Source organism: Cricetulus griseus, chromosome 7 (genome assembly GCF_003668045.3).
Source record: "Cricetulus griseus strain 17A/GY chromosome 7, alternate assembly CriGri-PICRH-1.0, whole genome shotgun sequence".
Taxonomy (NCBI): domain Eukaryota; kingdom Metazoa; phylum Chordata; class Mammalia; order Rodentia; family Cricetidae; genus Cricetulus; species Cricetulus griseus.
In genome coordinates, this window is record NC_048600.1 from 118,210,718 (window position 1) to 118,225,474 (window position 14,757).

Genomic DNA, 14,757 nt, shown 5'->3' on the forward strand with positions numbered 1-14,757 from the left:
ACAGGTTATACCTAAGAAGGCTTTATCTAATCCAAGGTCATGAAATTTTAGTTTTATAGTTGTTTCGAAGTGTGTTATACTTTTAGGTGTTACATTTAAGTCTGCCATGTATTTTGTTTTAAATCTTGGGTGACTTAGGAAAAGAGCCCACCTTTATTCTTTTGTGGGTAGGCATATAATTGCCCCAGCTCTTTTGTTGCAAAGACTATGTATCTTCACTGAATTCAGTTGACTGTAAATGTCAAGAGTTTGCCTCTAGACTCTAATTCTACCTCACTGATCTATCTGCTTCTTCATATAGCAGCTGCTGCCACCCCCAAGAAAAATCCAAACAAGTCTTGAACTCCTGATCCTCCTGTTTCTACCCCTAGAGTTGATGGCATTCTAGTTGTAATCTCTTACCCCTCCCCATTTCCCCTGAAATAGGTTTTTTTGTGTCTCAGGTAGGTGTGGGCTGTCTACATAGCTAAGAATGACCTTGAACTTCTTGGTCCTTCTTTACTCACCAAGTACTGAGATTGCAGGCATGTGCCACTATACTTGGCTCATTTGTGGTTATTTAACATGTCTTTCTCAAGTTTATTGTTCTTGTGTTTTATAGATTTTGACCTAAACATTTTTTCTTTGTTTTTCCTAAGTGCTAGGCATACAACTTTGGCCCTTGTGTATGCTAGGGAAGTGCTCAACTCCAGTTTTTATATGAGGAGTCCTTTGGATTCACTTGTCCTTCATTCTTAATGTTTAAATGCTTGCTTATAATTTTATTCTTTTTTATTGTTGTATTTTTTCAGGTTGGCCTCAAACTCACTATATGGCCTGGAATTCCCCAGTTTGCCACTTTACCAAATGTTATTCATTAACTTACCTCTTACTGCTCTATAGGGGTCAGAAGTAAAGGCCTCTCAGTAAGCAAGCAGGGACCAAAAAAGATCTTTGCTGGGTTAGGTTTCTGTTCATCACCACCCTCTGGGTCACCCAGGCTTATAGGAGGAGTTCCCAAATTGTTTTCACTACTGATATTGTGAATTCTGAATTTCCTTCTCTCTATAACTCTGACCCTAACTCCTTTCAGTTATTTCTTAGAATTTAAAGTTTTGCCTGAGAGAGAGAGAGAGAGAGAGAGAGAGAGAGAGAGAGAGAGAGAGAGAGAGAGAGAGAGAGATGAGAGAGAGAATGAGAATGTGTGTGTAAGAAAGAAAATATAGTACAGTATAAGAAAGAAAATATCACAGGGTTTGGTTAGACTTACCTAGGTGGATTGTATTCTCATTACCCTTGGGCATTCTGCAACCACTGTAAGCAGAGGCAAAAGAATTGTGAATTCTAGGCTAGCCTCATTTATATAGTGAGACCTTGTCTCAAAACCAAAAAACCAAGCAATTGTGATCCTTGACTTTCTCTTGTTCCTAGGTAGAATGTATGCTTAACAGCTCCTTGGTTGAATAGTCCACACATGCATACAAAGAAAAGTTTTAAACACTATGTTTAAAATGGGATTTTGTTACATTCAGTTTGACAGTGTGAATTAGAACTAATAAAATCATTTAAAATTTATTTTATTAATTTTGTTTGTTTAAGACAGGGTTTCTCTGTGTAGCTCTGGATATCCTGGAACTATATACCAGGCTGGCCTTGAACTGAAGAGATCCTCCTGCTTCTGCCTCCAGAGTACTGCCACCCCCAGACAAACTTTTATAATAGGAACAAAGATTGTAGATATCTGAAGAAACTATAATATGATAAGTAGGTGGATTGTGTGCTCATTGTCCTTGGGGTATTCTGTAACCACTGGCTTGTTAGGAGAGTGGAGCATATATAAATTCCACTTCACTCAAGCCCACCCACCAAAATCTAGCAATTTTTCAAAGAGCTATTTGGTTGGTTATTTGCTGTTTCTTGGCTCTTACTTACTATGCATGATAATCATATTTGCTAAGAAATAAATATGAAAATGAGAGGCTTGTGAAGAGACATCTAATGCTTGTATCATGGTATAGTTCAACACTGGAGGTTCTTAATGACCCTACCTTAGGAAGGGAGTTTGGATTCGTTGTATTTTAGAGAGGATACAGAGAGATGGTCCAGCAGTGAAGAGCACATAGTGTTGCTCTTCGAGAAGACCCCAGTCCAGTTACCAGCACCCACATTAGACTGTTCATAGTCACCTGATACTTGTTGCTTTTATGCAGAGCTGCACGAATGTGGCAGGTGCCTACATCCATCAGCGCATACACTCACGTTCGCAGAAATTTTATAAATATATAAATTTATATCTGAAATAGTGGGCACAGAAAATTCCAGTTATTTGTAATAACACATGTGACTTGACTGGCAGTTCTACCTCTTGTTCCTGAACCTCACATCCGTCCTTTTTCATGCATGGTCTTCATCTAGTGTAGTTTTACAATCTCTTTTCTGACTTTTATTGTCTTCAAATCTTAAGGTTCTTTCAAGATTTGCCCTGACTCTAGATCATGTATCCTTGTACATTCTTGTTTTGTTTTTGTATTCATTCATTCATTCATTTTGAGATAAGGTTTCTCTGCTTAACAGCCCTGGCTGTCCTGGAACTCACTCTGTAGACCAGGCTGGCCTTGAACTCATAGGGATTCATCTGCTTTTGCCTTCCGTGTGTTGAGATTACAGGTGTGCACTACCACCACTCTGCTTTCCTTTTACATTCTTAGAGAACCTCTCAAAGTTTATATTTATTATGATTATAGTTCCTTGGTTTTTTATATAATTTATCTTTTGAAATTATAATATAGTCATGTCATTTTCCTTTTTCTTCCAATTCTTGTCATACACTTCTTTCTCTAAAATTCTTAGTTACACACACACACACACACACACACACACACACACACACACACACACACACACACACACACGCGCGCGCGCGTGTGCGCGCGCGCGCGCGCACACACGTTATATACATATTTAGCATCCACAAATAAAATGTATTTATGTGTCAAGTCAGCAAGTAGAAGTATCACAGAGTAACCCAGAGTTTTATATACTTTTGTGCTTGTGGATAATATTTGTGATTTCATGGGGCTTTTATGAATACTTTAAAATCTTTTTTTTTTTTTTTTTTTTTTTTTTTGTTTTTCGAGACAGGATTTCCCTGTGGCTTTGGAGGCTGTGCTGGAATTAGCTCTTGTAGACCAGGCTGGTCTCGAACTCACAGAGATCCTTCTGCCTCTGCCTCCCAAGTGCTGGGATTAAAGGTGTGCACCACCAACGCCCGGCTTATTTTGTTTTTTAAAGATAGGGTTTCTCTATGGAACAGTTCTGGCTGTTCTGGACACACACGTTCTCTCTTTTCTCTCTGTCTCTCTGTATCTCTGTCTTTGTCTCTCTGTCCGTGTATGCACACACACACACACACACACCTGTGTGAGTTTATGTGCACCATGTGCATGCAGGTGCCTGAGGAGAGGAGGCTATCATAGTCTCCAAAACTGGAGTTACAGATGGTTATGAGCCACTTGGTGTGGCTGCTGGGAATGGAACCAAGGTCCTGTTTAAGAGCAGCAAATGCCACCTCCAGTGCCACTTGTAATCTTTTCCGCTTGGACTGTGTGTCCACTGCATTGTATACATCATTCACCTTTTCTGACAAAGGCACATTGAAACATTAGTGAAAAAAGGAAATTATAGGAATAACTAACCATTCTCTGTGATTTATATATAAAATGATTTATAAGCATTTGATTATTTAAAGCTTACCTTCAGAAACATGAAGTTGCCATATCCAGCTTTTGGTTCTCATATTTAACTTGTTTTATTTTCCTCTTGTTTATGACTTCTGACTGAATTAGAAAGATTTGTTTTATAAAGAGTTAATTGTTTCTATTCATACACATTTGTGGAGAAAGATGCAAAACCTTCCTGTGATTGGTGATGTACTTTTATTATAGGCTCAGCAAAACAGTCCTTCTTCTACGGGTTCTGGCAATACAGAACATTCTTGCAGCTCCCAAAAACAGATCTCCATCCAGCACAGACAGACCCAGGTAGGTTGGGGACCAATACATTGCAGAGTTATACTTAGGAGTAGACCTAACCAAATAGAAAGTCTGTAATGTAATTCTTTCTTGGTCTTCCCTTTACCTTTGACTGTACCCCCTTGTGTAGTAACTTCAGAATTTGTATTATGACCATTTCAGGTTCTTTGAAAGGCGTTTTAACAGGCCTTTCTTCACCTTTCAGGTCTTTTGTAGCAGGCATGCTTGTACTGCAGCATGGAGTGGAGACAAGAGCACACATTTTGAAGATTTCTGGGCCTAGGTTTAAATTCTGGCTCTACTGTTTACATTTAATATAATGTAAAATTAGCATGATTCCAGTCACCTCATGCAGTGGTGATAGTGGGCTTTCAATAAATGTTAATTTCCTACTTTAAGAAAGTAGTTTATTTCCTCAACTTGTTTACTCGGCAAAATGTGTCATACCAACAAAATTTCTTCCTTAAACAGTCTTTAGAAATTTTCTAACTTAGACTGTTGTAAACATTAGCAAATGTGTCTGAGAGCTTTTCCTGTGGCTGTAAATCCCAGCAATGAGAAGACTAAGTAAGGCAGGAGGATCTTGGTTTCAAGGCCAGCTCAGGCTGTCCAAAGAAAAGAAAGGTAAAGAAAAAGAAAAAAAGGTTATATTTGAAAAGAATAGTAGATCTTTGTTCCAACTATTGTGCTAAGTTAGTTTATTGGGTGTTCTTGTCTGTCCCCTGAACCCAGGATGCTTGTCAATCAAGAACTGCATGACAGATCTTAATTTTTTTGGAACCACCGGTGTTTGGACATTGAAGAGACCTAGATAGTTGAGCGCACAGTTTTCTGCCTTTCTACTTTCTGTCTGTTTCCACTAGGGGGCACATTTGTTGTTCCTAGGGACTTGTGTCCTGTCTCTGGAAGTCACTTTCTAGTCAAAGCTGGTTTCAATTCTATGGTGTCATATATATTTTTATTCAGTGTTCATTATTGTAAGAATTTGTGTAGTTAATTCCAGAACTAATGTTTTTACAGTACAGGTTAGTGGATGTTGCTGAGGTTTGGGATGAGTAAAGCAGATTTAATTTCCTGAGTTAGCTATCCAGCTTTTCATGTTAGCAAGTGCTGCTTAAAACAACAACAACAACAAAAAAAAAAACCACGAAAAATGTGATGGCATATAATGTTTTGTGACTAATTCTAAATTTGTTTGCTTTTGTCTTTGTAGTCTGACCTCACAATAGAAAAAATATCTGCACTAGAAAACAGTAAGAACTCTGACTTAGAGAAGAAGGAAGGAAGAATAGATGATTTGTTAAGAGTAAGTATGGGAGTATTAAGAGACTCTGTAACAAGCACCACTTCTGCATATTTGGATCATGTGCATATTGTGGATAATTACTACAGCCAGATAACACAGTAAACAGCGAGTGCCTGAGGAGGAACTAGAATCATATCCTCATTCCAAATACCTTCAACTTGGAGAATTTATGATGTAGTGTTTTGATTCTTTAATTTATGTTAGAGAAGCAGGTATGTGGAGTTGTAGTTCATGTAGAACTATTGGATTAAATGTCACGTTTTTATCATTTGAAAATACTCATTTTTAAATACTTAGTTTCTTTCCCCCTTTTTTTCTTTTTCTTTCTTTTGAGACATAGTCTTTCTTTGTAGCTTGGCTGGCCTAGAACTCAATATCTAGATTAAGCTGACCTTGAGCTCTCAATGATCTGTCGTCTGTCTCTGCTTCTGACCCCTATGAGTGTTGAATTTAAAGTGTGCAGCATCACACTTAGCTTTTGTTGTTGTTAAATGAGTGTGTGTGTGTGTGTGTGTGTGTGTGTGTGTGTGTGTCTGTCTGTCTGTCTGTCTATCTGTCTATCTGTCTATCTGTCTATCTGTCTCTGTCTGTCTGTCTAAACTTGTGTGAATGTATTTGCACCACTTATGTGCAGGAGACCATGAAGGTCAGGAGAGGGCATTGGGTCACCTAGAACTAGAGGCAGTTAGTGAACCTCTATGTGGGTGCTGGGTATTTAATCTGGGTCTTCTGCAAAAGCAGTGAGTGCTTTTAATTGGAGAGCCATCTCTCCAGTCTATGCTTGCATGTTAAAAACCTGCTTTCACATGGGCCATTCAGCTCATTGTGGATCTTTGACTTTCTACACTGTGTGTGTGTGTGCATGTGTGCACACACGTGCCATGCGTGTACAGGACTTAGTCACTGTGTAGCCTAGACTGGCCTTCAGTTTATAATCCTGCTGCTACCTGAGTGCTAAAATAATAAGCCAGTATCACCATGCCTAGCATCCTAGGATTATATATGCATATTTGCTTTTCTTTTCTTTCCCTCTTGTCCACTTTTCCTTGATTCAGGATATAATCATTTTTACTTGTTTTTAATTTTTTTTCAACTTTTACGTGTGGGTGTTTTGCCTGCATGTATGTATTAGCTCCACATATGTGCCTGATGCCCTTTGAGGCCAGAAGAAGGCATTGGATCCCCTGAAACTGGAGTTACAAATGATTGTGAGCTGCCATGTGGTTGCTGGTAATCAAACCTGGATCCTCTCCAAGAGCTCTTAACTGCTGAGCCATTTCTTTCACCTTTAGTTTTACTTTTTTAAAAACAAGGAGGGTCTCATGTATCCCATGTGGCCATCTGTTACTTAAAAAAAAGAAAAAAAAAGTATTTATTTTGTGTATGTACTTTTGTGCCTTGGTCTGCGCATAGAGGTCAGAGCACAGCCTTCAGGAATTATCTTCCCTTCCGTGTGAGTTCCAGAGATTGAATGAACTCAGGTCTGCAGGTTTGGCATTACGAGCCTTAACCCACTCAACCATCCTGCAAGTAGTTGTTACTCTTAAAAATTTGGTTCTTGGCTTTTGGTTTTTTGAGATAGCGTTTCTCTGTATAGCCCTGGCTTTTCCCGAAATTCACTCTATAGACCAGGCTGGCCTTGAACTCACAGAGATCCACCTGCTTCTGCTTCTTGAGTACAAGGGTTAAATTTAGGCATGCACCACTACCACCAGGCAAAAAAAATTTAATTTTGACAGGATTCAGAAATTGAAGACCTAGTGAGGACAGCTGTGTCTCTTAGCAATCTGTTCCTAGAAGTTTTCTTTGGCTTCTTTCATTCTCTTAGCCAAAAAGTTTAGCATATTCTGCATCCTCTTATTTTTCTCAATACATTGTTCTTCAGAGCAATATGCTGGTATGTATGTTGCAGGACACTTAGGAAACCAAGACACTGAATCTTGGGTACTTTGGTCCTGGGCTTCCTACCTTCTCTGTTTAAAGACTTTTCAAACAACATATTAGCAAACATCATCTTCTTGACAGATACAGAATATTTGTAGACTTTGCTAGATCATTTGAGCCCTAGAAGGAGACAAGACAGTGCCTGTCAATCCCACAAAATATATCTGTTCTTTTGATGATGATGAAGAAGAAGAAGGAAGAGGAGGAGGAGAACACTCAGATTGGCATCTGCAGAACAACCCAAGAAGATTTGTACTTTCTCTCTTCAGTTCTCCCTTTTCTATAACAGAAATACCCCTTACTTAATAGAAGGCACACTTGACCATAGGGCAAAATGCCCTGCTCTGTAGGAATATCTGCGCTGTTCCCAGTGTTACCCTGAACTATGTAACCCTTCCATTCTTTCCCCACAGCTTCTTGGCCACACACTTACATAAAGTGTGGGATGTTTGTCCATTTACTTCAGTGTATGTCTGGGAGACACCCAGCTTCATCTTGAGGAAGCTCAGAATGTACTTTATGCAATTTGTCATCACTGATCCAATTTTTTTTTTTTTCAGTTGAATAATTGTCCCTTCTTAGTGCTGGGATTAATGGTGTGTGTCACCACGCTCATTATTTTCTACATTTTCAAACTGATGGTTCCATTCCTTGTTCAGAATTACATTCCTTAGCCCCCCCCCCCCTTGTTAAGTTTCCCTATATTTGAAGGAAAAGAGCCATTTATTCTTGTATTTTGTTTTTGTTTTTCAAGACATGGTTTTTCTGTGTAACTTTGGAGCCTGTACTGGAATGCTCTCTGTGGATCACAGAGATCCACCTGCCTCTGCCTCCTGAGTGCTTGGATTAAAGGCATGTACCACCACTGCCCAGCAAGAGCCATTTATTCTTAATAACAATCTTTATTCATTTTGATTGTTGATTTGAAATACTTTGTGTTTGTTTGTGGTGTCTGAGTGTATTGTATGCACATGTGAGGCAGGGAACAGGCTCATGTGTGCTTATTGTATGAGAGAGAATTCCTCCCCACCCCCCCACCTCCCGTAGACCTAGGCTGATGGTCAGAAACCCCAGTGATCTTCCTCTGCCCCTCACAGTGCTAATGTCCACAGCCTGTCTGGGTTTTAATGTGGGTGTTAGGATTTGAACTCAGGTCCTCATGCTTACACAACAAGCACTCTTACTCGCCAAAGCATCTTCCCATCCCCCTGGGATTAGTTTTGTTTTTGTCCACTTGGGCACTAGTTGAATTGCCAACTAAAAATTTATAGTGAGATTGTCTGTGTAAAAAAAATCCTTACTCAAACTCCAGTATCTATTAGGATTTTGTTCAGAGTAGCTTTGTTGGACTCAACAAGGATTATGGTTTTACTTCCCCTCTTCATAGCCTGACGTTTGTCAAGATGATGGGTTTAGGGGTGTAGCTCATTTTCTACACGATACTCACCATTGAGATGGGGAAAAGTGTTGGAGAAAGACCCAGATTGAGATGGTGTAATATGTGAAAAACTTAAGTTGGAACTTGGTTTCACTTCTTGGGTGCTTCACCATCCTCTACTCCCATTGTCCTTTTCTTTCACTAGAGTCCCTGCTTGTCTTCTTCTGTGGATTGAACTCAGGGTCTCTTCTAGTTCCCTTTCTGTTGTTATAAAACAATTTGACCGAAAACAAAGGAGGAAAACAATGATTTTCCTTATATTCCCAGGTCACTCTAGCATTGAGGGAGTCAGGACAGAAACTTGAAGCAAAACCATAAAGAAATGCTGCTTGCTGGTTCATTGGCACATGGTTAGTTATCCTTCTTGCACAGTTCAGGACCATCTGCATAGGATGGGCTGGGTCTCCTACATCAAGACAGTAGTCAGCCATAGACATGCCTACAGGCCAATCTGATCTAGGCAATGTCTCAGTCAAATTGTTGTCTTTCAGATCCAGAACTGGGGCTCATCCATGCTGAGCATACATGGTCTACCACTGATCTGCATCCCTAAGCTTACCTCCTCCCTGCAAACGCAGCTGCCGTTTTTCTTCAAATAGACTAGAACTTGTAGACGTGATTGACCCTACCCCTTTTCCTTTCATTGCCTTAGAGCTCAAGCTAGCCTCTAACTCATCCTTCTGCCTCAGCCTCTTAAGTGCTGAGGTTACAGGCATATGCCTGGCAGAATTTGTGTTTTTATGCTGGAGAATGCTGAGGGGTGAAGTCACAGTTTTTTGGTTTTGTTTGTTTGTTTGTTTGTTTGTTTTTAATTTCCTTTCAGGCAAGCATAAGTTCATCATTGAGTTTTCCCATTTTAGTGAGATGTTGGGTGTGACTGCATTGTGTATTGTCAGCCAGCTCCTACCCATAGTATGGACTCCTAGAAATGATTAATGTTAGAAACCACACTTTAAATTGCCAGAGACTGATTCTGTTCATTTCTCCAGAGACTTGGAGAGAATGCTCTCATTCCAGAAGTATGTTAGATTTTATATACACACTACTTAGTGTTTTGCTTATAGGTTCTTTAGTATGAATTAGATAGTCACACTTCCTTTCCCCAAGTGCAGTAAGACTTTTCCTTTGAAAACATGGTCTATAGGATTCTGCAATAACAGTTCATATGAATAATTATGCCTGTGTAGAGAGTAGATACATTTGGAAAAGGAAGCTGTTTCACACAGACTGCTTTAAAAATGAAGCTGAGCTGGAAGAGGCACATGTCTTTAATCTCTTCGATTGGGAGGCAGAGATTTCTGAGAGTTCAAGGCTGTCTGGGTCTATAATAGTTCCAGTACATCCTATGTGGTGAGCTCCTATCTTAAACAAAACAACAGAAGACAATGGAGAGATGGCTCAGTGATTAAGCACAATTGCTATTCTTTTAGAGGACCCAGGTTTGCTTCCTGGCATCTACATGGTAGCTCACAAGCATCTGTAACTCCAGTTCCAGGGAATTCAATGCCCTCTTCTGGTCTCAGAAGGCATGCACATGGTACATATACATACATACATACATACATACATACATACATACATACATACATACATACATTTAAAGCTGAGATGTCTCAGCAAATTTCGTTTTTTTAAAAAGGCTTAAATCATTTAGTTGATAAACAATAGATTCCCCCCACCATTCAAGGAAATGTTATTTGGCAAGAGTAAAGGCTTTTTTTTTTTTTAAACAACTGAGGGATAAGTTCAGGAATTACAAAACTAGATTTGACCTTGAGTTAGTGGTTCTTCCCTTCTCTGTTATTTTAGGAGCCTTGAATTTTTCAAAGTATCTAACCCATCTTGTAGACTTCTGACCACAGCTAAATTAACTATGCACTTACGTTCTCAGATTCTTGAAGCAAGGATCTTATTTCTGTCTAGTATGGGCATAGATGGCCTGGCTTCTGGGGAGAATCATCCGTGAGGACTCAGGTTCCTTTTTCTTTAGAAATAAGCCAAGGATATAGCTCCTTGGTAAGCTCATGCTTAGCGTACTTACTCAAGAGCTTGGATTGGATCCATTGCACTACCGAAAGAACTTCTAAGTTGAAAACAGTAACTTTAACATAAACAACACTCATGGTAATCTAAAGGAGGATTTAAAGGGGTGAATTATTTCCTTTTCTCCTCCTAGAAAGTACTTTCTACTAATTTATCTTCCTTAAAACTAACTGAAAAATGTTTTCCCATTGAAGGCCAACTGTGATTTGAGACGGCAGATAGATGAACAGCAGAAGATGCTAGAGAAATACAAGGAGCGATTAAACAGATGTGTCACCATGAGCAAGAAGCTTCTTATAGAAAAGGTTAGTGATAATGTAGCCTGAAGTCTGTATTCTAAGGTATTTAACATATGTCATTGTATAACACCTTAATTGAGATGAAAATATTGAAATGTAGAATTTCTGAGAAATAAAGTTCTTGTGACTTGACAGTTAGACAAGTGTTGCCTTGCATGTACATCAGACCAAGATGCCCCAGGACATGCTTTCTGGCTGTTGATTGCCTGGAATGTGGAGTTGACAGCTTGTCCCTGTCGAGTTTATTTCAGGTGGTGGATGTCTCTCCTGTCCCTTCTTCTTTCTCCCCTCCCTTCCCTTTTCTCCCTTTTTGAGATGGTATGTGATTTACCAACAATGCTTTCCTTGATAATCCTATAATTTTCAGTTTGTAAAAATTGCTAATTAAGGGCTGGAGAGATGGCTCAGAGATTAAGAGCACTGACTGCTCTTCCAGAGGTCCTGAGTTCAATTCCCAGCAACCACATGGTGGCTCACAACCATCCGTTATGAGATCTGGTGCCCTCTTCTGGTGTGCAGATATACATGGAAGCAGAATGTTGTATACATAATAAACAAATAAGTAAAAAAAAGAATTTTTTTTAAATTGCTAATTAAAGTGTTATTCTTTGTTTTGGTCCTTTTACCTTCAGTCAAAACAAGAGAAGATGGCATGCAGAGATAAGAGCATGCAGGACCGACTGCGATTGGGCCACTTTACTACTGTCCGGCATGGCGCCTCTTTTACTGAACAGTGGACAGATGGCTATGCCTTCCAAAACCTCATCAAGTAAGTCAACTGCCAGGGTTGAATAGGGAATTTTTAAAGGTATTTGGATTTCTAAAGTTTTCTAATTATAGTCAGTAAAGAAAGGTAGGATCGGGCCTGGAGAGGTGACATAGGGTTCAAGAGCACTGGCTGCTTTTCCAGAGGTCCTGAGTTCAGTTCCAGTGTGTGTGTGTGTGTGTGTGGTTGTGTATCTATAATATTACCTTAACTATTTATTTGATTCGTTAGATTAGTTTCATCTAAGACTGGAAGGTAGATAGAGACATTGTGTTTTTATTAGTAATATATTTATTGCCTGTACTTAGGATCAAAAGTAGGGCCTCATGCATGGTAGGCAAGCACTTTTCCATTGAGCTAAATCAACTGTATGTTTTTTTGTTGTTGTTGTTGTTGTTGCTTTTCTCTTCAAGACAGGGTTTCTCTGTATAATAGCCCTAGCTGTCCTGGAATTAGCTCTGTAGACCAGGCTGGTCTCAAACTCACAGTGATCTGCCTGCCTGCCTGCCTCTGCCTTGTTAGTGTTAATGAAGTATAAGTAAGTTTGATCCCTGAAAGAAACCTACAAATATTTATGCTATGTATAATAAATACTTCATTAAAACTGACTTGAATTGTGCCGCACATCTTTAATCCCAGCACTCAGGAGGCAGAGGCAGGCGGATCTCTGTGAGTTCGAGGCCAGCCTGCTCTCCAGAGCAAGTGCCAGGATAGGCTCTAAAGCTACACAGAGAAACCCTATCTCGAAAAACAAAAACAAAAACAACAACAACAAAAACTAACTTGAATTATACATTAGTAGTTGTTGTTTTGTATATGAAGCATCAACCTCAAACTTAGTTCAAGTGTGTTACTGCTTCAAAAATGTACCAAATGTAGGGGGGAGGGGTTGTTATAGAAGAGTTTCTGTCCTGCTTGGTCCTATAGTCATTCAATCCCAAATAAATACACAGAGGATTATATTAATTATAAACTGTTTGGCCAATGGTTCAGGCTTCTTATTGGCTAGCTCTCTCCTAATTATTAAGCCATTTCTATTATTAAACTATGTATCTCCATGTAGTCTTGGCTCACCGGCGAATGCCAGGACCTGCTACTGCTTCGGCAGCTACATGGCATCTCTCTGGTGGCTTCTCCTCGTCTTCTCCCCAAAGTTCTCCTCATCTGGTAGCCCCACCTATACTTCCTGCCTGACTACTGGCCAATCAGTGTTTTATTCATCAACCAATAAGAGAAATGTTTATACAGAAGGACATCCCCCATCAGTTTGTTTATTTTAATAAGAAGAGGCTGTCAAGTCAGAGAATATCCTGAAAGTAAAGCATACTTGTGCATCATACCTGGTACCAGAGGTTCAGGGTCATCTTCTCTATGATCTAGGCATAACTGGGTAGCTCTAGTACTCTAAGGAAGTTCCACCAAGTCTTGCCATCCCATGGCACCTTGACCAAGAAGAGCAATTGCTGGCTCAACATTCATGAGTAGGGAGTCAGATGATATTGCTACTCATATCTCCTTTAGTAGCCGAAGTTTAGTATAATGTGCTTATATTGAATCTCAGGTAGGATAGTTGCTCCTACTGGTCTTTGACAATAGCTACTTCTTAGATGGTAGTCATTTGACTCAAAAAATTGGTGGGCATATATAAGGAAATGAAATAAATTTTGTTTTAAGAAAGAAATTCAGCTTTTGCTGATAGCATTTTGCTGAGTAAGCAACCTAATGCCTAGAAGGTCCTGAAAATTTTTTATTGCACCAGAGTATAACAGTGATGATGTACCTTTAATCACAGTACTTGGAGGCTCTGAGGGAAGAGAATTGCTCTATGGCAATACATTGTCCAAAAAGAAAGAAATGTAAACTGGGCCTGGAACTTGCTCTGTAAACCAGGCTGGCCTCGAACTCACAGAGATCTGCCTGCCAACTCCCAAGTCCTGGCATTAAAGGCGTGCCCTACCACTGCCCAGCCTGAAAATTTGTTTTTTCAACTACATTGCTTACTAGTTATTTATAGTCTGGTTGGGTCTGGAATGCACTTTGCTATTGAAGGAACTAGTTAGTGTTCAAAATATCAAGCTTTGTGGTTTAAAATGGCAGTGGGTCCAAGATCTAACTCTAATGCCCAAACTGACTTTGTGGAGCCCATTCTATATGGGGGGAGGGGAAAGGGCCTTGGTCCTCCCTCAATGAGATGATGGGACAGACTTAGTAGACTTCCTAGGGGAGGCCTTAGTCTCTCTGAGAAGCAGATGGGAGATGGGATGGGGGAAAGTAGGGGGAGTGGTAAGGGAGAAGGGAAGGGGGGAACTGGGATTGGAATGTAAAAAATAAATAAATAAATTCTTTAAAAAAGAGAGAGAGAGAAATTTGTTTTCTCATAGTTCAGGAGGCAAGAAAGTCTGTAGCAGAGCTCCAGAGATCAGTTATCCTTGACCTCTCCCAGGTTTAGGTGTTCCAGGACTGGTTTGTGGCTTATAGCTTTAGATTGTAACTGTCATCACATGGGATACTCCTGATGTGGCTCTGTTTGCTTTCCCCCTGTAACTGCCCTCAGTCATTGGATTTAAGGCTCATTATGCTAGCATGACTTCTTAACTAATGCAGTGACCCTATTTCCAGATAGTTTCTAGAGTTATCTGTTACATTTCTCATTCCTGTGACCAAATACCTAACAAGTAGCAACTTGAAGATTCATTGTTAGTTCCCTGTTGAGAGGGTATATTGTTCATGGTGATAGGGAAGGCATGGCCACTGAAGTAGCTGGGTCCTTGGCAGTGGGGCTGGGGGTGGGAATGTGGATGGGAGAGGTGTAATACATTAGAGGAGGAGATGAATACATTAAAAATAGTAGGTATGGGGCTGGAGAGATGGCTTAGCAGTTAAGAGCACTGGCTGCTCGCCCAGAGGAGCCAGGTTCAATTCCTAGCATCTACATGGCAGCTCATAACTGT

At 39.9% G+C, this 14,757-nt stretch overlaps 1 protein-coding gene across 5 annotated transcripts in view; it reads left to right on the forward strand.

The window, feature by feature from the left end:
• The window catches only part of Tlk2 (tousled like kinase 2), a 102,504-nt gene that overhangs the window by 56,263 nt on the left and 31,484 nt on the right, over nt 1-14,757 (forward strand). For 3 of the 5 annotated variants that reach the window (XM_027427862.2, XM_027427864.2, XM_027427866.2), the window contains 4 exons: nt 3,924-4,019; nt 5,224-5,316; nt 10,936-11,046; nt 11,673-11,809. In XM_027427862.2, coding sequence (XP_027283663.1) covers nt 3,924-4,019; nt 5,224-5,316; nt 10,936-11,046; nt 11,673-11,809 — 437 coding nt within the window. The remainder of the gene's footprint in view (nt 1-3,923; nt 4,020-5,223; nt 5,317-10,935; nt 11,047-11,672; nt 11,810-14,757) is intronic. The other 2 variants (XM_027427868.2, XM_035447382.1) reach the window with 1 other exon arrangement.